At 36.1% G+C, this 23,853-nt stretch overlaps 1 protein-coding gene across 2 annotated transcripts in view; it reads right to left on the bottom strand.

Annotated features, from left to right (window-relative positions):
- The window catches only part of LOC123550294 (uncharacterized), a 53,655-nt gene that overhangs the window by 8,725 nt on the left and 21,077 nt on the right, over positions 1 to 23,853 (bottom strand). For both annotated transcript variants that reach the window (XM_053524916.1, XM_053524917.1), the window contains exons 2-15: positions 19,859 to 21,751; positions 19,125 to 19,164; positions 17,383 to 17,430; positions 16,442 to 17,202; positions 13,366 to 13,641; positions 12,435 to 12,628; positions 11,728 to 11,843; positions 11,183 to 11,249; positions 9,191 to 9,273; positions 7,348 to 7,454; positions 6,968 to 7,090; positions 4,820 to 5,026; positions 3,844 to 3,959; positions 558 to 596 (exon numbers count right to left, since the gene is read on the bottom strand). In XM_053524916.1, the coding sequence (XP_053380891.1) occupies positions 558 to 596; positions 3,844 to 3,959; positions 4,820 to 5,026; positions 6,968 to 7,090; positions 7,348 to 7,454; positions 9,191 to 9,273; positions 11,183 to 11,249; positions 11,728 to 11,843; positions 12,435 to 12,628; positions 13,366 to 13,641; positions 16,442 to 17,202; positions 17,383 to 17,430; positions 19,125 to 19,164; positions 19,859 to 21,751 (4,070 nt within the window). The remainder of the gene's footprint in view (positions 1 to 557; positions 597 to 3,843; positions 3,960 to 4,819; positions 5,027 to 6,967; positions 7,091 to 7,347; positions 7,455 to 9,190; positions 9,274 to 11,182; positions 11,250 to 11,727; positions 11,844 to 12,434; positions 12,629 to 13,365; positions 13,642 to 16,441; positions 17,203 to 17,382; positions 17,431 to 19,124; positions 19,165 to 19,858; positions 21,752 to 23,853) is intronic.

Genomic DNA, 23,853 nt, shown 5'->3' with positions numbered 1-23,853 from the left:
AACTTGCACATCTTTTTGTGCTGCACATGTAAGATATCTCAAGTCTGTGCTTCTTTGATTTCACAAAATATTCAATCTAATTTATAAATCAGTTATCAATGGAAGGGCCAAGTTCTCAATAGGCTGTTCATAATGAAACCTGGCACACACATAGAGTTTATCCACAACACATTACGGTTCTAAACAGCATTAATTGAAACATTGTTTAAGCTGCAGCCAAGATAAAATCTTCATCAACATCACACGTTTGCCTTGCACAAATCAGTCCTGGGATTCAGTTAAAAATCAAACGCCTGAAAACCTACATTCCCAAAGTCTAGAATGTCCCTTTTTCAATAGATGTGTATGGAAATTCCGGCAGCCAAAATCCTGAAATCAGGACCGGTCCTGAAAAGTCACTGGCCTGACAAACAGATATGACCACCAAACACCATGACTGTGCTGTCAATGACTGTGCTATAAGCGGTCCAAAACTTGATTTTGCAAACATAGTGATATAAATTATGTGGTATTTCACGGTTTGTGTAAATATATAATGTGGCATGAATGATACTTACACCACACACTCATAATGATTCTGCCTAGCTGCTATATGTCTGAAATAAAAAGTTATAAACTATTTCACTATTTATACATGATATCATATGCACCATAATCTAACATATTTATAACATTACACTATTTAAACCAGATACAGTAACATAGTTTTCAACCATGCAAGTAAATATAGAAAACAGTGAACAAGAAAAGTGGCTGTTAGGCCCTCTAGCAAGAGGACCCTGGTTCAGATCAAACACTTCTCAAGCACACAAATATCAGACTAGTTAAAGATTCCTTTCCAATCCAGAAAACATCATTAGAATGAAATACTGTGAAATCATTTAATTCCATCAGCACAAAATTACATTTCAGCCAAAACTGCTCTTTCGTGGGGACATAAATCTGTGGATTTCACTTTCTGAAGATGAAATGAATTCAAAGAAATTAGACCTCAACCATCAACAAGAGCTTGTCGAACATAAAATGCCCCCCTTGATGCATTCAGTAATTGCACAAGGAACAGAAATTATATGCTCACTGTAAAACAAAAGTTCTACTGTTCTGGTTCAATGTGACCTTGACCTTAAACCTATTGACCTCAAAATCAACAGGAGTCATCTGCTGGTCATGATCAACCTCCCTGTTAAGTTTCGTATTCCTAGGCCAAAGCGTTCTTGAGTTATCATCCGGAAACCGTTTAACTGTTCAGGGTACATCTCTCAAAATTAATAGGGGTCATCTGCTGGTGATGACCAACCTTCCTATCAACTTTCATGATCATAGGCCCATCGAGTTAACATCCGGAAACGGATTGGTCTACATTCTGACAACAGACAGACTGACTGACCGACCGACATCTGCAAAACAATATACCCCTCCTTCTTCGAGTGGGGCATAAAAACAAGAGCTGTCACAGGAGATATTGCACAATAACCTGAGTCTATGTCAAAAATATCAACTTAAAAGTAATAAAAGAGGTAAAGATAAAATGTATAAAAACACTATATAAGTATATCCTAAGCAAAAAGGGGCATAATTCATTAAATATTGGTGCCAGAGTTATGCAGCTTGTGTCATACAGTGTGGGTGATGATGTTGAACAACTATTTTAAGTTTGAATCAAATCCATTCAGTAATAAAAAAAGACTGAGTGAAAGTGCATCAAAACTTTAACCTAAAATTCTAAGTAAAAAGGGGGAATAATTCATGAAAAACTGGTGCCAGAGTTATGCATCTTGCATCATATGATGTGGGTGATGATGTTGAACAACTATTTTAAGTTTGAATCAAATCCATTCAGTAATAACAGAGACAGAGTGGCATCAAAACTTTAACCTGAAATTCTAAGTAAAAAGGGGAAATAATTCATAAAAAAATGGTCCCAGAGTTATGCACCTTGTGTTATATGATAATGGTAATGATGTTGAACAATTGTTTAAGTTTGAATCAGATCCATTCAGTAATAACAGAGATAGAGTGAAAGTGCATAAAATTTTAACCTAAAATTCTAAGTAAAAAGGGGAATTATTCATGAAAAATTGTGCCAGAGTTATGCATCTTGTGTCATATGATGTGGGTGATGATGCTGAACAACTATTTTAAGTTTGAATCAAATCCATTCAGTAATAACAGAGGTAGAGTGAAAGTGCACCAAAACTTTAACATGAAATTCTAAGTAAAAAGGGGGAATAATTCATGAAAAAAGTGGTGCCAGAGTTATGCACCTTGTGTCATATGATGTGGGTGATGATGTTGAACAAATATTTTAAGTTTGAATCAAATCCATTCAGTAATAACAGAGATAGAGTGAGTGCACCAAAACTTTAACCTGAAATTCTAAGTAAAAAGGGGGAATAATTCATGAAACAAGAGCACCGCCTTGCGGGTGCTGACGCTCATCTGATTTTTTTTGTATAATAGAAATATTGTCCTACCCATGATTTTCTAAGTCTAAAAAGGGCCATCACTCTTGCAAAAAGCAGGATAGAGTTATGTTTCTTGATGTACAGTGTCCACTTATGATGGTGAAAAACTGTTGCAAGTTTTAAAGCAATAGCTTTGATAGTTTATGAGAAAAGTTGACTTACACATAATATTCAACCAAGAATATGATTTTTCTAAGTCCAAAAGGGGGCAATAATTATTGCAAAAAGCAGAATGGAGTTATGTTGCTTGCTGTACAGGGTCAGCTTATGATGGTGAACGAGAGTTGCAAGTTTTAAAGCAATAGCTTTGATAGTTTAAGAGAAAAAGTTGACCTAAACATAAAACTTAACCAAGAAATCTGATATTTTCTAAGTCCAAAAGGGGCCATAAATCTTGCAAAAAGCAGGATGGAGTTATGTTTCTTGCTGTACAGGGTCAGCTTATGATGGTGAACAAGTGTTGCAAGTTTTAAAGCAATAGCTTTGATAGTTTAGGATAAAAGCTGACCTAACATAAAACTTAACCAAGAAAACTGATTTTCTAAGTCCAAAAGGGGCAATAATTCCTGCAAAAAGCAAGATGGAGTTATGTTTCTTGATGTACAGGGTCTGCTTATGATGGTGAACAAGTATTCCAAGTTTCAAAGCAAAAGTTTTGATAGTTTAGGAGAAAAGTTGACCTAAACATAAAACTTAACCAAGAAATCTGATATTTTCTAAGTACAAAAGGGGCCATAAATCTTGCAAAAAGCAAGATGGAGTTATGTTTCTTGCTATACAGGGTCAGCTTATGATGGTGAACAAGTATTCCAAGTTTCAAAGCAATAGCTTTGATAGTTTAGGAGAAAAGCTGACCTAAACATAAAACTTAACCAGGCAACGTCGACGCAGACGCCGAAAACCGCTCAAGTGATGACAATAACTCATCATTTTTTTTCAAAAAATCAGACGAGCTAAAAATGGTGCCAGTGTTATGCACTTTGTGTCATATGATGTGGATGATGATGTTGAACAACTATTTTAAGTTTGAATCAAATCCATTCAGTAATAACAGAGATAGAGTGAAAGTGCATCAAAACTTTAACCTGAAAATCTAAGTGAAAAGGGGGGATAATTCATGAAATATTGGTGCCAGAGTTATGGCCTTTATGTCAGATGATGTGGATGATGATGAGGAATAAGTATTTCAAGTTTGAATCAAATCCATCAAGTAATTACAGAGGTAAGTTGAAAAAAGAGAAAGTGCACCAAAACTTTAACCAAGGTGGGGACGCGGAAAGACGCCGACGCCGGGGCGAGTAGGATAGCTCTCCTTATACTTCGTATAGTCGAGCTAATTATTTCTCACCCATATTACAACACAATCGTATGTACTTACAAAGGTCTATCGCCATGCATATTCAAACTATCGAGATCACAGCCTGCAGACAATAGAAGTTCTGCTATAGCCACACTGCCAGAAAATGCTGCCCAATGCATTGTTGTATTCTCTTCCTGTATATACACACACAAATATAAACATGCCATATAATAGTCAGTTAGATATCAGTAACACTCTTACTTATAATATCTGGTTTTACAACAGCAGGGCACAACTTTTCTTTTGTTTTGTTGATTTGTTTTGGGTTTTACGCCATTTTTCAACAGTATTTCAGTTACGTAACGGTGAGTAGTTAACCTAACCAGTTTTCCTGGATTTTGTACCAGTACCAACCTGTTCACCACAAATAACTACCAACTTCTCCACATGAATCAGAGGTGGAGGACGAATGTTTTCACACACAATGTCTTTTATCAAATCATCATGGAGAACATACCCCTCGCTCGGTGATCTGTAGATCTGCGCTCTCCCTAATGAGCTAAGCAGGCTGGTACTTTTCTCTTGAAATTCATATAACGATTAATGTTAGTTCACAATAACCCCAGCAATGCTGCATTTATCTACTAATTAAAGTTACCACAGAAGCACAAGTTCACAGAAATATGTTTCACCCAAAGAAGAATCACTGGTTGATAAATTTTACCTAAGGAAGAAACAATAATTGATTCATTTAACAAAGAAAGAAACCCAGATTCATTTTACCCATGTGGAAAATATTTGACCAAAGGAAATATACTTTGATTTGCATATATTAGTGCATAACCACCTTAAAACCACCCTTGCCAAGGTAAAATTTAAAATCATATATTATACAGAATCACAGCTGCATCCAATTTAACGTATCTTAATATTCTATGTGTTTCTACTATCCCACCACAATGTTTTCAAATTTTGATATTTCATTATGCTCGATGCTATTAAAACTGATGCTGGTAACAAATAACTGAAAAGATGGCAGTAAAACTCTACTAACACTATCCCTCAAGTTTGGATCTGCTTTCCTCTTGAGTAGCAATTTGACAGCATCCACCTGGGTATGTTCTGCTGCCCATATCAGTGGTGTCCAACCTCCGTCATCTGTCGTATTAATGTCCAGACGGTCCGAGTTCAACAACATGTTAATGATGTTCACATTACCAGCCTTTGCTGCAAAGTGAAGGGCTGTCATCCCATCATCAGCCTAAAATGGTAATGTTTTTGTATTTTATATGCCTATTTTAAGATTATTTTACTGTACATTAGTGATAAGATTTAAAGTCTTGATGACAAAATAAGATGCATTCAAACTTAGTTTAAGGAATAGTTGTTCTAGAAAATCCACAACAGCTGCTTTAGAGAATGCTTAGTTTTATACCTTGGTCACAAGTTAGGAAGAGCATTTGCACTTTAGACCAATTTATGCTCTTAAAATTCCTATGAAAATCATTTCAAATTTATTCATTGTTTGGTTTTACATCGTACCAACACAATTATAGATCATATGGCAACTTTCAAGCTTTGATGCAGGTGCCCCTCAGTTAGGACTGGGACGATTACTCGGTTATTCGGATCCAATTCGATTACTAGGTGAAACTGGTTTCAATTTTGCAAAACTGTTAATCGCTCTCAAACAATAAAGTGTTAACATCACAAATACTTTATCTATATACATTTCTTTGACCAGCACATAGACCCGCAGTATATTTCCACTAAAACACATCAACTGATAGTCTTGGATTTACTTAACGTGATATCTCTAAAATCATATACACCAAAATATGACTTATTAATTATCACACTGCTTCCAAACTATATTTAAGTCTGTAAGTTCCTAATGAAGTCAGCTGATGAAGTACCTTTATACGGTCGTAGCATTTCAAATATGGCGGCTGATTAACCGGTTCGATTCGATTTCATACAAATGATTAACCGGTTTCAAAATTTTGAAATCGTCCCAGCCCTACCCTCAGTGTATTATTTCATCACGAGCAGGCATGTGGGTAGAATCACCAACCTTCCGTAAGCCAGCTGGATGGGTTCCTCACATGAAGAATTCAATGCCCCAAATGAGGCTCGAACCTACATCGATGAGGAGTAACAGCATGCCCATTCACGCACTGCAGTACGTGAATCACGTACAAAATATCAAATGCACGCATAAAAATCACTTGTTGGGGGTACATGCACGCAGAGATTCGGAACTCTAGTTCAGCTGCAATATCGCTGTTTATTTCATCGCGCACTTGCCAATTGTTTGGTATGGTCTAAAACGCAGATCCGGTCCAAGAACGTTATAATTTCGTTTCCATCACCGAATTCTCGGCGTAATTGTCAGCTGTATAGAGGGGTTTGGTAAATGTTTTAGTCGGACGTCATACGGGTCGTGTGCAAAAAAAGAATGGATACGAAACGCAAAAAGGCATTTTAGCTTTAATAAACTCAGCAAAAGGTTAACAGTATTTTATTTTTCGATATTTAACTGCAATTTTGATACACATTGCATATCTGTAATAGTTTGGCCATTTATTATTGATGGACGAATTTTACCAGTCTTCAGTTGACTGTATGTTATTTCGGACGAATCGTGTTCCGTTCACGAAAATTGGGAATACATGAACCTTGCTGAAAAATTATTTATATTTAGTATAATATAGGGAGGGGTGTTTTGATTCAGAATTTCCTATCTTAACTTTGGAAAAACATTTTACTTTTTCTAAAATTATCTCATCTGTTATACCCCACCCACGAGAGTTCTGTATGAAGAAAACAACAACAAAAAACAAACACAAAAAACATGTAATATACAAATTTCAGTAGTTAAATAGAAAATTTTCAGATCTGCCATGTAGTGTACCCCCAAATTTTGAAGTGTACCCCTATTTTGCAAAAGCAGGGGGTACATGTACCCTCAACTTTAAAAATGAGTGGGCATGCTGAGTAAATGATTTGAAGTCAGCAACCTTAACCACTCGACCACAGAGGCCCCAAAATAATTTCAAATGGTTTACATTTTGTTTTGTTGGTCTTAAAGTCACATAAATCCAATTTTAAGTCAAACAGAGACTTTCCATGTTTTGATAGACAATGCAAAGTCAATGACCTTAACCCCTATGAAATGGAATATAAAAGACCTTTCATTTACCTTTGCATCAATGATAGCATTAGCTTTAATAAGATAACTGACAACATCAGGGTGGTTTTCTTCAGCTGCAAACATCAGTGGGGTCTTCAGTGACTTATCTTGGTGGTGTGGTGATGCTCCAGACTACAGGAATATATAATAAAGATTTTCTTAATGTAGTGTGTCCGTATGATCATTGGCAACATTGGTGTGATCACATATTCACATTACTCTATTCAAAGTTCGTCAGACATAAAGTTCAATGTTTATATGGACCAGAGAATGCCGAAATCACATGTGATTGTCATAAAGTGTCAACTATCTTAATAGGTTTTTCTACAAAATACCTTCAACTTATAAGAGGCAAGAAAGAATGTCTGATGGAATTATAGAATGTTTACCTGTATGAGAACATGTACTATACTGAGGCTGCCTATAGCTGCTGCTGCATGAAGAGCACTCTGACCATCTAAATCATCATACAACTCATTCGGGTCATGCCCATCCTCTGTAAAACATATACACTATCGGTTATAATGAGCTAATGTCTGCTTCTGTCTATAAATTCTCACCTACAGACAAGTACACTTGCATAGCCGGGTCTTCAGAAGTTCGAATATGTGATCAACATACTCTCTACATTGACTCAGCTGAACAAAAGGACCAAGAAAATTTAAACCTGTGACCAGTGGGGGTGAATCATTTGAACAAAACTTAAAAGGTCCACACTAGCCATGATAGAATGTTGAAAACCCATTTTTGGAAGACCAATCAATGGAGTTATTTTTCAATACTGGAAATTACGATATGCCCACTTACCCCTGCATCAAACAAGAGGGCCATGATGGCCCTATATCGCTCACCTGAGTACCATTGCTCTTAATGATAAGATCAAGTTTTGACATAGATCACATAGGCATACACTTTAAATATCATCAGGATAAATATTTTCTTGTAACAGTCCCTTTTGACCTATGGGTCAAGTACTAGTCATAGCCAAACACCATACCAAGTCTGAGGGTGCTTGGCTCAAATGCTGCATTTTTGTACTAGCATGACTATTCCTTACCCTGGAAGACTTAAATAACATTTAAAACCAATCTCAGATGCTGCTGAGGTATATTCATTTGCATAAAATAAAGGGAGGTAATTTTTGTCATAAATTCAGTCAAAAGTTATCTACCCTTATTGTCGGAGTCCATCTGATGGCATAAATGATATTTCAAATCAGTATCTTCATTGGTTACTGATATACACCCATTTTAATTTGAAACAAAGGGAGGTAATGTGACATAAAATCAACCCATAGTTATCTCCCCTTACTGTCTCAGTCCAACTAATGACAATAATGAAATTTCAAATGAGTCCTATAAATACTTACTGAGATAAATTCCTTTTTATTAAAATCAGGGGAGGTAATCATGCATTGGTATATGCATGTAGAAGATACAGAGTACAAACTCATGACAATGAAATTTCAAATGAGTCCTATAAATACTTACTGAGATAAATTCATTTTTATTAAAATCAGGGGAGGTAATCATGCATTGGTATATGCATGTAGAAGATACAGAGTACAAGCCTTTACAACAATATATTAGAAAAGTAGAAATTTCTTACTACGGAAGACAAAAATAATGTTTCAAACCAATCTCAATAGAAGCTGCTAGGTATATTCATTTACATAAAAATAAAGGGAGGTAATTTGTCATAAATTCAGTCAATATGTATCTTCACTGATTTCCAAGTCCATCTGTTGACATAAAACAAGGAAATTGTAGACGGACGGATGGACGTACTAAGGGCGATCACAAAAGCCCACCCTTTCACTACATGACAGGTGAGCTAAAAACAGTAGGGCAAGTCATAATGGTATGTTCCCCCATGGGGAACTTAATTCAAATACTATAATTACTGGGTTTTTTTTTTTTTTGTATAAAATAGTATGCTAGTGAAAAAGACACTTGTGAGACGTCAAGTATTGTATATCAAACAGGTACTTCAAAGTTATTTGTATAACTTTTCTCTGGATAACTGAAAAATTATGTCTTGTGTTTTTTCTATTTCAAGCTCTTGTTACAAGTGTGTGGTGAGTTCACAGAGAGGCAATGTTTGAACAAAATGTTGATGCCAATGGATATCAAGTACTCACACTTATAACTCACATTCATTTATATTAATCTCATTGCAAGATTATTAAAGTTACTCTCAGGTAAATACAAAGATAAAGGACATTCTGCATACCTAGCATATAAACAACTCTCTCTAAATCATTGTCATAGGCCGGGGTATACAAACATTTGGGCAGATGTCGGTACTTCTTTGGCCTGAAATAACATAAAACAGTGACTTAAATAATCATATCAATTTCATGCGAATTGTTTTTGTTGTCTGTTAAAATTAGTGTAAAGTGGTATGAAAAATTCACATGCTACACATGAATACGTAATAAACATCATAATTTACCTATAGGCACCAACAACTGTGAGCATAATTCATTAAATCTATTTTCAAGATCACAAAAGCAACGTGTCAATTCTAAGACTATTTTAATAAGAGGACCATGATGGCCCTGTATCGCTCACCTGAGTACCATTGCTCAAAATGATATGTTCGTTTCAAACCAATCTCATTAGAAGCTGCTAAGGTGTATTCATTTAGATAAAAAATAAAGGGAGGTAATTTGTCATAAATTCAGTCAATATGTATCTTCACTGATTGTCCAAGTCCATCTGCTGATATAAATGAAATTTCAGATCAGTATCTTCATTAGTTACGGAAATATACCAATTTTAATTTGAAATAAAGGGAGGTAATTTGACATAAAATCAGTCCATAGTTATCTACCCTGATTGTCTCAGTCCAACTAATGACAATAATGAAATTTCAAATAAGTCCTATAAGTACTTACTGATAAAAATCCATTTTGATTACAATCAGGGGTGGTAATCAGATATAAAATAACTCTGGAACCTACGACTGGATCGGACAGATTTGTCATGGAATCCAGGATTTATTGTTGTTGAAGATATTTTGGAAGTTTGTATCAAATCAAACCATAAATGAAGTCTCTATATGGCTGCAAAAGCCAAAATAGCAAATTTTGGACCTTTAAGGGGCCATAACTCTGGAACCCATGATGGAATCTGGCCAGTTCAAGAAATGAACCAAAATCTTGTGGTGATACAAGTTGTGTGCAGGTTTGGTTAAAATCAAATCATAAATGAAGCTGCTATTGTGCAGACAAGGTCAAAATAGCTAATTTTGGCCCTTTCAGGGGCCATAACTCTGGAACCCATCATGGGATCTGGCCAGTTCAAGAAAAGAACCGAGATCTTATGGTGACACATGTTTTGTGCAAGTTTGATTAAATTCAAATCATAAATGAAGCTGCTATTGTGCAGACAAGGTCAAAATAGCTAATTCTGGCCCTTTCAGGGGCCATAACTCTGTAACCCATAATGGGATCTGGCCAGTTCAAGAAAGGAACTGAGATCTTATGGTGATACAAGTTGTGTGCAAGTTTGGTAAAAATAAAATCATAAATGAAGCTGCTATTGTGCAGACAAGGTCAAAATAGCTTATTCTGGCCCTTTTAGGGGCCATTAACTCTGTAACCCATAATGGGATCTGGCCAGCTCAAGAAAGGAACCGAGATCTTATGGTGATACAAGTTGTGTGCAAGTTTGGTTAAAATCAAATCATAAATGAAGCTGCTATTGTGCAGACAAGGTCAAAATAGCTTATTCTGGCCCTTTCAGGGGCCATAACTATGCAACCCATAATGGGATCTGGCCAGTTCAAGAAAGGAACCAAGATCTTATAGTGATACAAGTTGTCTGCAAGTTTGGTTAAAATAAAGTCATAAATGAAGCTGCTATTGTGCAGACAAGGTCAAAATAGCTTATTCTGGCCCTTTCAGGGGCCATAACTATGTAACCCATAATGGGATCTGGCCAGTTCAAGAAAGGAACCAAGATCTTATGGTGATACAAGTTGTCTGCAAGTTTGGTTAAAATAAAGTCATAAATGAAAGCACTATCGTGCAGACAAGAAATTGTTGACGGAGGCACGCACAGACGATGGACGACGGACGAAGGGTGATCACAAAAGCTCATCTTGTCACTATGTGACAGGTGAGCTAACAACCAGTTCTGAAACTGGTCCCCAAATTCAGCTTTATAATGTGTGAGTGAAGTCTTGCAGAAGTTTAAAATTACTTCAAGAAAAGCTCACCTTTCATGAGTAAGACTTGACAACACTCTCTCCAAGGAGTACCTATCCGGCCCAAGAGGTACATCAGCTGAAATATAAAAATAGTTTAATAAACTATACACCTATTCATCAACCTTAATCATCTCAACAGAACAAGCATTCATTCCTTACTAGCATAAGCGAACCCATTTAATTTCAGTTATCCATTCAACTGCCTTGTAAAACATCAACTAAATAGCAGTTTATAAACACATATTTCCATACAGAATGTAAACACTATGCAAGTACCTGTAGACAGGACTTCCTTGGATTTATCTAGAGTATGTGATACAGAATGTAAGCACTATGCAAGTACCTGTAGACAGGACTTTCTTGGATTTATCTAGAGTATGTGATACAGAATGTAAGCACTATAGCCAAAGATCACTGATGTAGCACATGGACTTGTCTTGGATTTATCTAGAGTATGTGATACAGAATGTAAGCACTATGCAAGTACCTGTAGACAGGACTTTCTTGGATTTATCTAGAGTATGTGATACAGAATGTAAGCACTATGCAAGTACCTGTAGACAGGACTTTCTTGGATTTATCTAGAGTATGTGATACCACTGGTTCATCTGCCGTCTCCTCTCCACTACTTGTACTCTTCCGATCTACAACACCTATACGAGCCTTCACCCTGAAATATCAAATTGTTTTCATTTTAAATTTTATCATATAGCATACATAGATTTTACACATACTGATTATACTGTCACATATATGTACATATGTATACAGTGTGTTTATTCTACGATGTACATAGTTCTCTTCACAAATCTCAGGCATGGGCATGCACCTGGGTAGAACAACCAACAATCCACTAGCCAGATGGATCGCTAACTCACATTCATGAGAGAACTTTATGCCTCAAGCAAGATTCTGAACCCAGTAGTGTGTGGCAAGCAATAAGTAGTCAGCAATCTTAACCACTTGGCTCTGGAAGCCCCTCTACACACACTGATCTGTCAAGGCATGTACACATATATCATATATTGTACATAGTTTTCTACAAATACTGATTATTTATTTGATTTACCTCTTTTTCCTTGTATATTCTACTTGAACAATTTGTATCTGAAATAGTGTACCAAGCTAACTGTCCAGTCCCAACCAACAGATATCAAGATCCCTACAAGACAATTTTGCAATATTACCAAACTGCTCAGAAACAAAATCTAGTCAGTCATTTGGGCACCTTGACAATCAAAAGTTGAAGTAAACTACGTACTGTGATCTATTTGAAGGTTTGCTCTCCTTGGCAACTGCTGGCTTGGTTTCCTGCATACTCAGATGTACCTCGTACTGGTTGGACGTTTCCCCACAGTGTGGACAGAAGTTTTTGCCATCCTTTGTCACTTGACACTGTTCATGGAAATTATGTATAAAACTGCTTCCTTCTTTCTTACATTGTAAAAACTTGCCCTGTAGTAAACAAAAACAAAAGCTTTCTTAAAATTATAAAACGTCAACCAAACAACAGGCAAACAAAACACACATTATCACAGAAGACCTGATCTCCACTGGTAAGACAAGAGACTGCAAAAATGAGATCATGGATTATATTCTGTTTGCTAAATATTAACTGTCTGTCTTTAGAATACCAGTACATACAGTATTATATGTAAAGGGTGCAATACAATTCAAATTTCAATCAAGCAAACAAAATGACTTGTGACATCTAGAAAACTTATTTTCAACACAATATAATTTGAAAGCTGTTCCTTCCTTCCAAAGTTGTTCCTACCTTACATACAAGACCCCCTCAATCCCAAATATTCTTCCTCTTTTCGTTTGTTCTACACAGTCAGTAAACCCCAATTATTACAACCTTACATAACATTTTAAGATCAACACCCCACTTAACCTTAAATGTTAAAACTCTACTTAACCTGAAATACCAACACACTTCATAACATTAAAACTCCACCTAGCCATAAATATTACAAAACCAAACCTAAATATTATACATCTGGAAGCACAAAAGACAACTAAGCAAAATAATACCAGACTCTTTTCACTGAGCCTGTTCATGAGAAGTAACGAAATATGCAATGTCACCCCTTATGACTCCCTGCAGCTTCTTGAGCAGCATTATATTGTAAGCCTAAATATTTGAAAAAAGACTAGTTATGAAATTTCTCAGAACCGCTTGAACAAACCTGAGTACAAAAGTGGCCACATCCTGGACAACACTGATGTACCCTCAGTCGCTTCCTGTGACTATCACATAATGCAAGGAATGGTATCTTCACTGCTGGCCGTACCAACTGAGGGTTTGTAACTTTATTACAGCAACCGAGAACCTTGCCGTCCACAGAGTCCAGTGCCTGACAGAATGTCACTATTGTCGTCATTTTCTGGAAACTGGCTCCACTGATCTTACATGTACATAGCGGAATAACATCTTTCTCTGGCGTGACCGAACCTAACACAGCCTGTTATAATATTGTGGAATACAATAAATATGGAGGCATGCCAGTTGAATTTCAGGAACTTCCCTGAGCCTTATAAAGTTGTAGCCACTTTCTGAGAGAAAGTGCCAAATCGAATCTGAATTGCCGAAATTTATCCACATTTTAATTAAATTCTTGTAGCTACTTTCAAAAAATCTGTAGCCAGTTCTTTGAATTTGTAGCATTTGGCTACATTGGCCAATAGCAGAGGAGGCCCTGAATTTGCAATGCTGCAAGTACTTTAGTATCTATTGCTATAGTGAAGAAAATTTTTATCCTTATGAAACTTTAATATTATCTACTTTGTTTCAGTTATGTTTATGCACTTGCATATTTTTGGAGAAAGGTTTCACAGCTTGCTTCAACTGTGCTCCATGACAACTAGGATATACATGCAAGTATAGACAAGTTAATTGAAGTTGGAGGAAAAAACCTGCTATCACTGTAATTCAATCCATGTTAAACAATTCAAAGAAAGCAAGTTAAAACAACCTAAATTACCTTTATTCTGTAACTGTTTTGAACTTTTCTTAAGGAGTTGCCCACTGTGGCCACATGGCAAGTCAGACTTAATGTTAAGTTGCAGGCACTTACTTCAACTTGCTCGAATTAATACAAACTACTTAGAATTTATTTACAGCTGTACAGTGTCCATTTAACCAAAAATTAAAGATATATAAATTAAAAGCTTAGAGACCTAAAGTTTCCATCTGACAGCATTCGAGTTGCTACTAATTTTTTAATTTCATGAACAAGTGGGTATATCCTTATTTCTAACACCACTGTCATCAACCAGTTCATTCAACAGATTTAAAATTAGTTGTTTAGACAAACTGTTTTACCTTAAGGTCAAACTACCTTCAAACTGGAGAGCATATTGCTCAGTGTTACAGAACTATACAAGAGGGCCAAGATGGCCCTAGGTCGCTCACCTAAGAAACACTCCATTACGGTGTAAAACATGTTTGACCTAGTGATTTCATGGAAACAAATATTCTGACCAATTTTCATTAAGATTGGACCAAAAAATTGGTCTCTTGCGATAAAACAAGCATTTTCTTAGATATGACCTAGTTTTTGACCCTAGATGACCCATGTTCAAACTCGACCTAGATTTTATCAAGGCAATCATTCTGACCAAAATTCATGAAGATCAACTGAAAAATACAGCCTCTATCACATACAGAAGTTTTTTCTTTGATTTGACCAAGTGACCTAGTTTTTGACCTCAGATGACCCATATTCAAATTCGACCTAGATTTCATTAAGGCAATCAACCTGACCAAATTTCATAAATATCAACTGAAAAAAACAGTCTCTATCGCATACACAAGATTTTTCTTTAATTTGACCTAGTGACCTAGTTTCTGACCTCAGATAACCCATATTCAAAACCAACCTAGTTTTCATCAAGGCAATCACTCTGACCAAATTTCATGAAGATTAATTGAAAAATACATCCTCTATTGCATACACAATGTTTTTCTTCGATTTGACCTAGTGACCTAGTTTTTGACCCCAGATGACCCATTTTCGAAAACAGCCTAGATTTTATCAAGGTAATCATTCTGGCTACATTTCATGAAGATCAGTTGAAAAATACAGCCTCTATTGCATACACAAGGTTTTTCTTTGATTTGACCTAGTGACCTAGTTTTTGACCCCAGATGACCCATTTTCGAACTTGGTCTAAATTTCATCAAGGCAATCATTCTGACCAAAATTCATGAAGATCAATTGAAAAATACAGCCTCTATCGCATACACAAGGTTTTTTACGTGATATGACCTAGTGACCTAGTTTTTGATCCCAGATGACCCATTTTCGAACTCGGCCTAGATTTCATCAAGGTAATCATTCTGACCAAAATTCATGAAGATCAATTGAAAAATACCGCCTCTATCGCATACACAAGGTTTTTCTTTGATTTGACCTAGTGACCTAGTTTTTGACCCGAGATGACCCATTTTCGAACTCGGCCTAGATTTCATCAAGGCAATCATTCTGACCAAAATTCATGAAGATCAATTGAAAAATACAGCCTCTATCGCATACACAAGGTTTTTCTTTGATTTGACCTAGTGACCTAGTTTTTGACCCGAGATGACCCATTTTCGAACTCGGCCTAGATTTCATCAAGGTTATCATTCTGACCAATATTCATGAAGAAGAATTGAAAAATACAGCCTCTATCTCATACACAAGGTTTTTCTTTGATTTGACCTAGTGACCTAGTTTTTGACCCCAGATGACCCATTTTCGAACTCGGCTTAGATTTCATCAAGGTTATCATTCTGACCAATATTCATGAAGATTAATTGAAAAATACCACCTCTATCGCATACACAAGGTTTTTCTTTGATTTGACCTAGTGACCTAGTTTTTGACCCGAGATGACCCATTTTCGAACTCGGCCTAGATTTCATCAAAGTTATCATTCTGACCAATATTCATGAAGATTAAATGAAAAATACAGTCTCTATCGCATACACAAGGTTTTTCTTTGATTTGACCTAGTGACCTAGTTTTTGACCCGAGATGACCCATTTTCGAACTCGGCCTAGATTTCATCAAGGTTATCATTCTGACCAATATTCATGAAGATTAATTGAAAAATACAGCCTCTATCGCATACACAAGCTAAATGTTGACAGACGACGGACGACAGACGACAGACGACAGACGACGGACGCCGGACATCGAGCGATCAGAAAAACTCACCTGAGCATTGCTCAGGTGAGCTAAAAAAACAGAAATAAGATAAAGTGAAAAAAATGTTTACCTCCATTTCTTCACCAGTGTCCTGTGACCCAGTTTCTGACCTTTGTTCCTCTGGAGTTCTAGGAGGAGTAACAGGGTACATTCCATTAGGAAAATCTTTTGGCAGTTTCAAATCTATATACTGTCCATTAGGTAACTGCATCCTTGGTTGTGTCAGAGTGTTTTTAAGCACAGAGTGTTGCTGCTGGACGGCAGACTGTAGCACAGTCTGGGCTGGTTTCCCAAACATTGAAGATGTCACTGAATCTAACACACCTGGTTTTGAAAATAACACTTGTGACTGGGAACCAGCATTATTTGTTACTACAGTTGATAATGGCATAGGTGTAAAGAGCAAGGGTACGCCTTTAGGCTGAAGAAGAGCTGTGGACCCTGGCTGTGAACTGGTTGTTACCACTTGTCTTCCTTGCGATTGAGCAATAGCTACAAATTGAGCAGTTTGTGATGAGGCAATGCTTTGATTATTAAATATCTGGAACATTGGTAATCCATTGAGAGTACCATTCTGGATAATTGTCTGTGAACCGCTGGATGTACCAGGAGACAGGAATATCTGACTTCCTGTTCCTGAAGCTGGAATTATGGGATGCCCTGCTGTGGGCATGCTCAGTGGAGGACTTCCTGTTGGTAATAAAGTGATCACATGTTGTTGCTGTGGTGGGGATTGCGATGCTTCCATTTTGCGTTTCTTCTCTTCAGGGCTGGCCAGGCAACTATCTGCTGGTGATTTTGGTGAAGTAATAAGTCCAGATTTAATTTGGTCTGAAATATAACATTGGTGATTTTTTTAAAGTTATCTCTGAGAAGTGTTATTAAAACTATCCATACTTAAAATTTACCATACATGAAGCAATTTGGTTCATGGTATCAAACCTATAAAGATTATGTTAAAGAAATTGTTCTTTCTGCAAAGTGAAATTACCAGTCTGCTAAAGCACTTACCTACAGCTTTTCTCTTTCTTTGCTCACCATTTGAGGTCTCCATAGATCCTAGAAATATAAATGGTTACTTCAACATGAGAGACTGCAGGTCAACAAGAAAGAAAAAGACATACAGCAGATGGATTTTTTTTTAATGTTTTAAGAAGCAAGTGAAGTCCATGCTTGATGTTTTTGTACTTGCATCAAGTTAAGTTCGAGCTGTACAGGGTGTTTGAACAACTAATGTTGACTACACCCTATGACCGATTCCTGGACTTCTGATCAGTTCTTTTGTCTGGGGAAGTCAAAAAAAATAATGGAGCTATATTCTGCTCTCAAGCTTCTTATTTGCCAGATCCAGCTAAATAGTTGGAACACCCCTTCACTACTGCATGGGGAAATCCGTATCTAGATGGCAGTCTACTGACACAGTACAATTATGAAACAGGAAGCTTCAACGGTTTTTGCACCAATCCCAAGAATATTATACATAAACACTTAACTACACATACAAATACTGTGAACATTTAAAAATTGTGGTCAGGATATTTTGTTTGGTCAAAAAATACTATTATGTGGGGATATAAATTCGTGGATATCAAATTACGAATACAACAAGAGCACCGCCTTGCGGGTGCTGACGCTCATCTGATTTTTTTGTATAATAGAAATATTGTCCTACCCATGATTTTCTAAGTCTAAAAAGGGCCATCATTCTTGCAAAAAGCAGGATAGAGTTATGTTTCTTGATTACAGTGTCCACTCATGATGGTGAAAAACTGTTGCAAGTTTTAAAGCAATAGCTTTGATAGTTTATGAGAAAAGTTGCCTTAAACATAATACTCAACCAAGAAAATGATTTTCTAAGTCCAAAAGGGGCAATAATTATTGCAAAAAGCAGGATAGAGTTATGTTGCTTGCTGTACAGGGTCAGTTTATGATGGTGAACAAGTGTTGCAAGTTTCAAAGCAATAGATTTGATAGTTTAAGAGAAAAAGTTGACCTAAACATAAAACTTAACCAAGAAATCTGATATTCTCTAAGTCCAAAAGGGGCCATAAATCTTGCAAAAAGCAGGATGGAGTTATGTTTCTTGCTGTACAGGGTAAGCTTATGATGGTGAACAAGTGTTGCAAGTTTTAAAGCAATAGCTTTGATAGTTTAGGATAAAAGCTGACCTAACATAAAACTTAACCAAGAAAACTGATTTTTTAAGTCCAAAAGGGGCAATAATTCTTGCAAAAAGCAAGATGGAGTTATGTTCTTTGATGTACAGGGTCTGCTTATGATGGTGAACAAGATTTCAAATTTCAAAGCAATAGCTTTGATTTTTTAGGAGAAAAGCTGACCTAAACATAAAACTTAACCAAGAAATCTGATATTTTCTAAGTACAAAAGGGGCCATAAATCTTGCAAAAAGCAAGATGGAGTTATGTTTCTTGCTATACAGGGTCAGCTTATGATGGTGAACAAGTATTCCAAGTTTCAAAGCGATAGCTTTGATAGTTTAGGAGAAAAACTGACCTAAACATAAAACTTAACCAGGCAACGCCGACGCAGATGCGACAACCGCTCAAGTGATGACAATAACTCATCATTTTTTTTCAAAAAATCAGACGAGCTAAAAATGGGAATTTTACTTGCTAGTTTGGACTTAATTTTGAGAAATAACTCAAACCATGAAAATTAGTCCCATACCAATCCCACATGATTTCACAGTATATGACTGAAAATGTTATATCTATACAGAATGCTAAACTTACTTTCTGTAGATACATTCTTTTCAGGAACTGTATCTTGCATCTGTAAAATATAACAGACATTTAATCACTCTAGATGTAAAACTATACTGAATGACTGATTTCTTTATTAGTCTTTATAAATTTGTACTGAGCCTTGGATAAATATATAAAATTTGATCTGAAGCACTAGCTTAGCAACTGTCAACTCTCAATCATTCTTAAAATCACTTGCTGCTTACTGAAGTAAGCTTAAGTTTTAAGCTTGCATGGTTGGATTCAATTGTTTTATATCAAAAGAAGAAGCAATGCTTGTTTTGTTACATTTTTTCTACAGTTGGCATTAACTCTTATCTGTAGATCTGTAAATCATTTTGTTTCACATTAACATATCATCACATCTTAGTGTCAAAGTTTTCTTCCCCAATTAATACTTCCTTCCCTTTATAATATTTCAACAACCCAAAACAAAGAAACAACAGGCTAGATTGCCTAGTGGTAGAGCGTCCGCTTAGAGTGCGGGAGGTCAGGGGTTCAATCCCCGGCAGCATCATACTCAAGACGTGAAAAATGGTACCAGTACTCCCTTGCTTGGCGCTCAGCATTAAAAGGGAAACTAGCCCCTTCTCTCATACCCTCGTGGCGATGGATTCCATCAGGAATGAGGTGTCAAGAGTGATTAATATAAGTTGTAAAACTTCCTTCACAATCGACCTAAAATAATTTATGTATAAACTAACAAAGAAACAACTACAAACCTTCCTAGAATGACTGCCAGACTTCAAGAAGGAATCCAGAGTTCTATGTGTTGCTGGGTCTATACCTTGGCGTACTGTTTTCCTTGCTTTCTTCAAACTACCACTAGAACTAGCAGAACTAAATGATTTCCTAGAGTTCATAGTCAACATATCTAAAGCATTCCTTTGTGTTGGAGAGCTTTTACTATCTGCTGCTTTATCACTAGAAGTTAAATTGGGCACTTTGTTTGGGGTTGAATTGACTGGCATACTAGCCCCCATCTGACTAACTTGCTGTTCACTACTTTCACTTGCAACTGTTTTCTCAACATCTTTTTCCTTATTTTTGTCATTGTTTGTTTCTTTTTCACTATCTTTGCTTAACTGCCTTTCTTCAGACTTTTTGGATTTAGTTTTTTTCCAAACTTTTTCCCCTGGCAATTTGTATGCTTTTCTTTTCTTTTTTCTACGAATAAGTTTCTGCTTTATGAAAAATGGATTTTCTGTTTTGCCTGGAGATTTAACAGGGGACTTTAATGGGGATCTAACTGGGGACCCCTTTTTAGGGGGTGAAGAGCTTTTATCAGGTGATGGGATTTTGATAGGCTCAAAAGCTTTCCTCTTTGAGGGTTTAGGCTTAGGCATATCTAGAACCCCTTTCTTTTCTAGTTCTTTCACATTAAAAGTCAGAGATGTAATTGATGCAGGAATACTAGGTTTACTAACAGAGTTGCTAGCAGAGCTTACACAAGATTTTCGAGCTTTAGCATGTTTTTGAGGAGGTGGAACTACTTTCTGACTGTCAGTTTCAGCCTTAGTTGTGATTTTTGACAGTAACTGGTCAAGTTTTTGCCCCTTTGACATTGTCTTTGACTGTATTATAGACGTTGCAGCACTTCTAACTACAATTTCCTTTTTAGGTTCTTCAACAATTTTTTCTTTCAGATCACAACTACTATCTTTCACGGGATCTTTTTCAACAGGTTTTTCTGCTTCTGTTGCTATCACTTTCAAGTCTTTGCTTTCAATAGCAGATGGTTGTTCGGACTGAATTTCTTCATTTAAATGTTTTTCATCAATTTCCATAGATTCTTCATTACCTATATGTTCACTTGTTACAGAATTACTTAACACAGAATTATCATCGCTATTAACTTCTTTAACTAAAGATGGAGGCCCTGAGCTACTGCTATGTTCAATCAATTCTCCAGAAATTTTTGTAAGCTCTTCTGGTTGCTTTTCACTAACATCTGGACTATTTACAAATGTTGCATTTTCGTTTTCAATAGTTTTCATTTCTACATCTGTCTCTTCTTGTACTGCTGAATCAGTTACTGTATCACTTGTATTTGTATTTTCCTGGGTTAAGCTGTCACTACCTAAATCTGAAAGTTCAACAGGAACAGAAGGTATCTTTTCTTCTTCAATAGGGCAAACTTCAGAGTTCTGTTCTAAACTGGTACTCTCTGTAGTATTTTCAATTTTATCTGGTTCCTTAACAGAATTTTCTACAACTGTACTTTCTGTTTCATCCTTTTCAGAAGGTCCATTAAGTACAACATCTTTCTCTTCATTCTTGACTTCACCATTTTTCTCAGTGACTATATCTTCTGGATTAACAACCTTCTCAGATTCATTTAAAATGTCTTCAGTTTCTTTTTCAGGTTCAGAATTTCTTATCTCTTCATTTGTTTTCTCAGTGTCACCATTCACAATAGTTTCTCCTTCCTTAACTCCATTACAGCTTATGTCACTAGGCAAAACAGCTGTGGGTTTTTTACTTTCATTTTCAGTTACATCTTGGTCCTTTCCCAGACTGATTCCAATGTTTTCTTCTAAATTTTTAGACTGATCCTTCAATGAGTTCACATCCTGTTTGACCTCTACCGTTGCAGCCCCTCCAACATCATTCTCCTGAAGGAAACAAATAAGTGTTATACATAAACTAATCTGATTGTTAAAGTAACACTATATATCCCAACAGTCTTTAGTACTTCCTTATCCAATCATAAATTTCCTTCTTTAATAAACTAATTTACAGGATTACATCCCTAAATCCTTCCTCAATCATCGGCATTAACACACAAGAAAATGTACATGAAACATAACAACTTACCAACTGATAATGCTATACAAGCTGAATTTATAACCTTTTTTGGAAGTACTTTAAATCTGTCCAATGTATTTTCTCAAGTATAAGTATTAAACAATGTATAAAAATATTCTGTGTAAAACTAGTTTAACATCCTGGTTTGGAAAAGATAAAAGCATTTTATCAAATCATTTTTAACTACCATATCCAAATAACTTTATATTAACGTAACCATTACTGGTCACTCACATACTACTAGCTTTGGTTAATATGTTATTTTGAATATGTGGGTAGGCATGATTTTCTCCCATTACATTAAGTATGATATAATAAACCTTAAAGTTTCAAAGGAACCAGATGAATGAGGATCTGAAACTCAAATAGCTTCACTACATGTAGCTAAACTGGTCTTGTATAGACCCAGAGTCACGAGTTGTATGTAAAATCTATTAGGTCATGCTAAGTAAAACTAGAACTGTCACAGGAGTGACTCATACCCCACCATATGGTCTTGTCACAGAAGAATGGCAACCATAAGGAATCTTAAAAATACTTTGGAGTACTTCATCCTGGGCTTCCACATATAAGTAATACTAGTATAATACTAGTATAGTAATACTAGTAAATATTTTAAATCTAGTAAATATTTTAAATCTCTAATATTAGAGATACACTAAAAATGAATACAAAAAAGTGTCTTACCGACCCATGTTACCACGTAAAAATGTTTTTACTTTTTACATAGGACTTATAATAACAAGAGGACCATGATGGTCCTGAATCGCTCACCTCTTCCCACATGACCCAGTTTTGAGTATGACGTCGTTTTTTCTATTATTTGACATAGTGACCTAGTTTTTGAGCTCATGTGACCCAGTTTTGAACCTGACCTAGATATTATCAAGATAAACATTCTGACCAATTTTCATGAAGATCCATTGAAAAATATGGTCTCTAGAGAGGTCACAAGGTTTTTCTATTATTTGACCTATTGACCTAGTTTTCAAAGGTACGTGACCCTGTTTTGAACTTTACCTAGATATCAAGGTGAACATTCTCACTAATTTTCATGAAGATCTCATGAAAAATATGGCCTCTAGAGAGGTCACAAGGTTTTTCTATTTTTATACCTACTGGCCTAGTTTTTGACCGCACGTGACCCAGTTTCAAAACTTGACCTAGATATCATCAAGGTGAACATTCAGATCAATTTTCATGAAGATCCATTGAAAAATATGGCCTCTAGAGAGGTCAAAAGATTTTTCTAATTTTAGACCTACTGACCTAGTTTTTGACCGCAGTTGACCCAGTTTCAAACCTGACCTAGATATCATCAAGATGAACATTCAGACCAACTTTCATACAGATCCCATGAAAAGTATGGCCTCTAGAGAGGTCACAAGGTTTTTTATTATTTGACCTACTGACCTAGTTTTTTAAGGCATGTGACCCAGTTTCAAACTTGACCTAGATATCATCAAGGTAAACATTCTGACCAATTTTCATGAAGATCCATTCAAGGGTATGGCCTCTAGAGAGGTCACAAGGTTTTTCTATTTCAAGACCTACTGACCTAGTTTTTGATCGCAGTTGACCCAGTTTCAAACTTGACCTATATATCATCAAGATAAACATTCAAACCAACTTTCATACAGATCTCATGAAAAATATGGCCTCTAGAGAGGTCACAACGTTTTTTCATTATTTGACCTACTGACCTACTTTTTGATGGCACGTGACCCACTTTCGAACTTGACCTAGATATCATCAAGATGAACATTCTGACCAATTTTTATGGAGATCCATTCACAAGTATGGCCTCTAGAGAGGTCACAAGGTTTTTCTATTTTTAGACCTACTGACCTAGTTTTTGACCGCACATGACCCTGTTTCGAACTTGACCTAGATATCATCAAGATGAACA

Source organism: Mercenaria mercenaria, chromosome 15 (genome assembly GCF_021730395.1).
Source record: "Mercenaria mercenaria strain notata chromosome 15, MADL_Memer_1, whole genome shotgun sequence".
Lineage (NCBI taxonomy): Eukaryota > Metazoa > Mollusca > Bivalvia > Venerida > Veneridae > Mercenaria > Mercenaria mercenaria.
The sequence above is the reverse complement of the archived record's forward strand: the minus strand, read 5'-3'. Positions and strand labels throughout refer to the sequence as shown.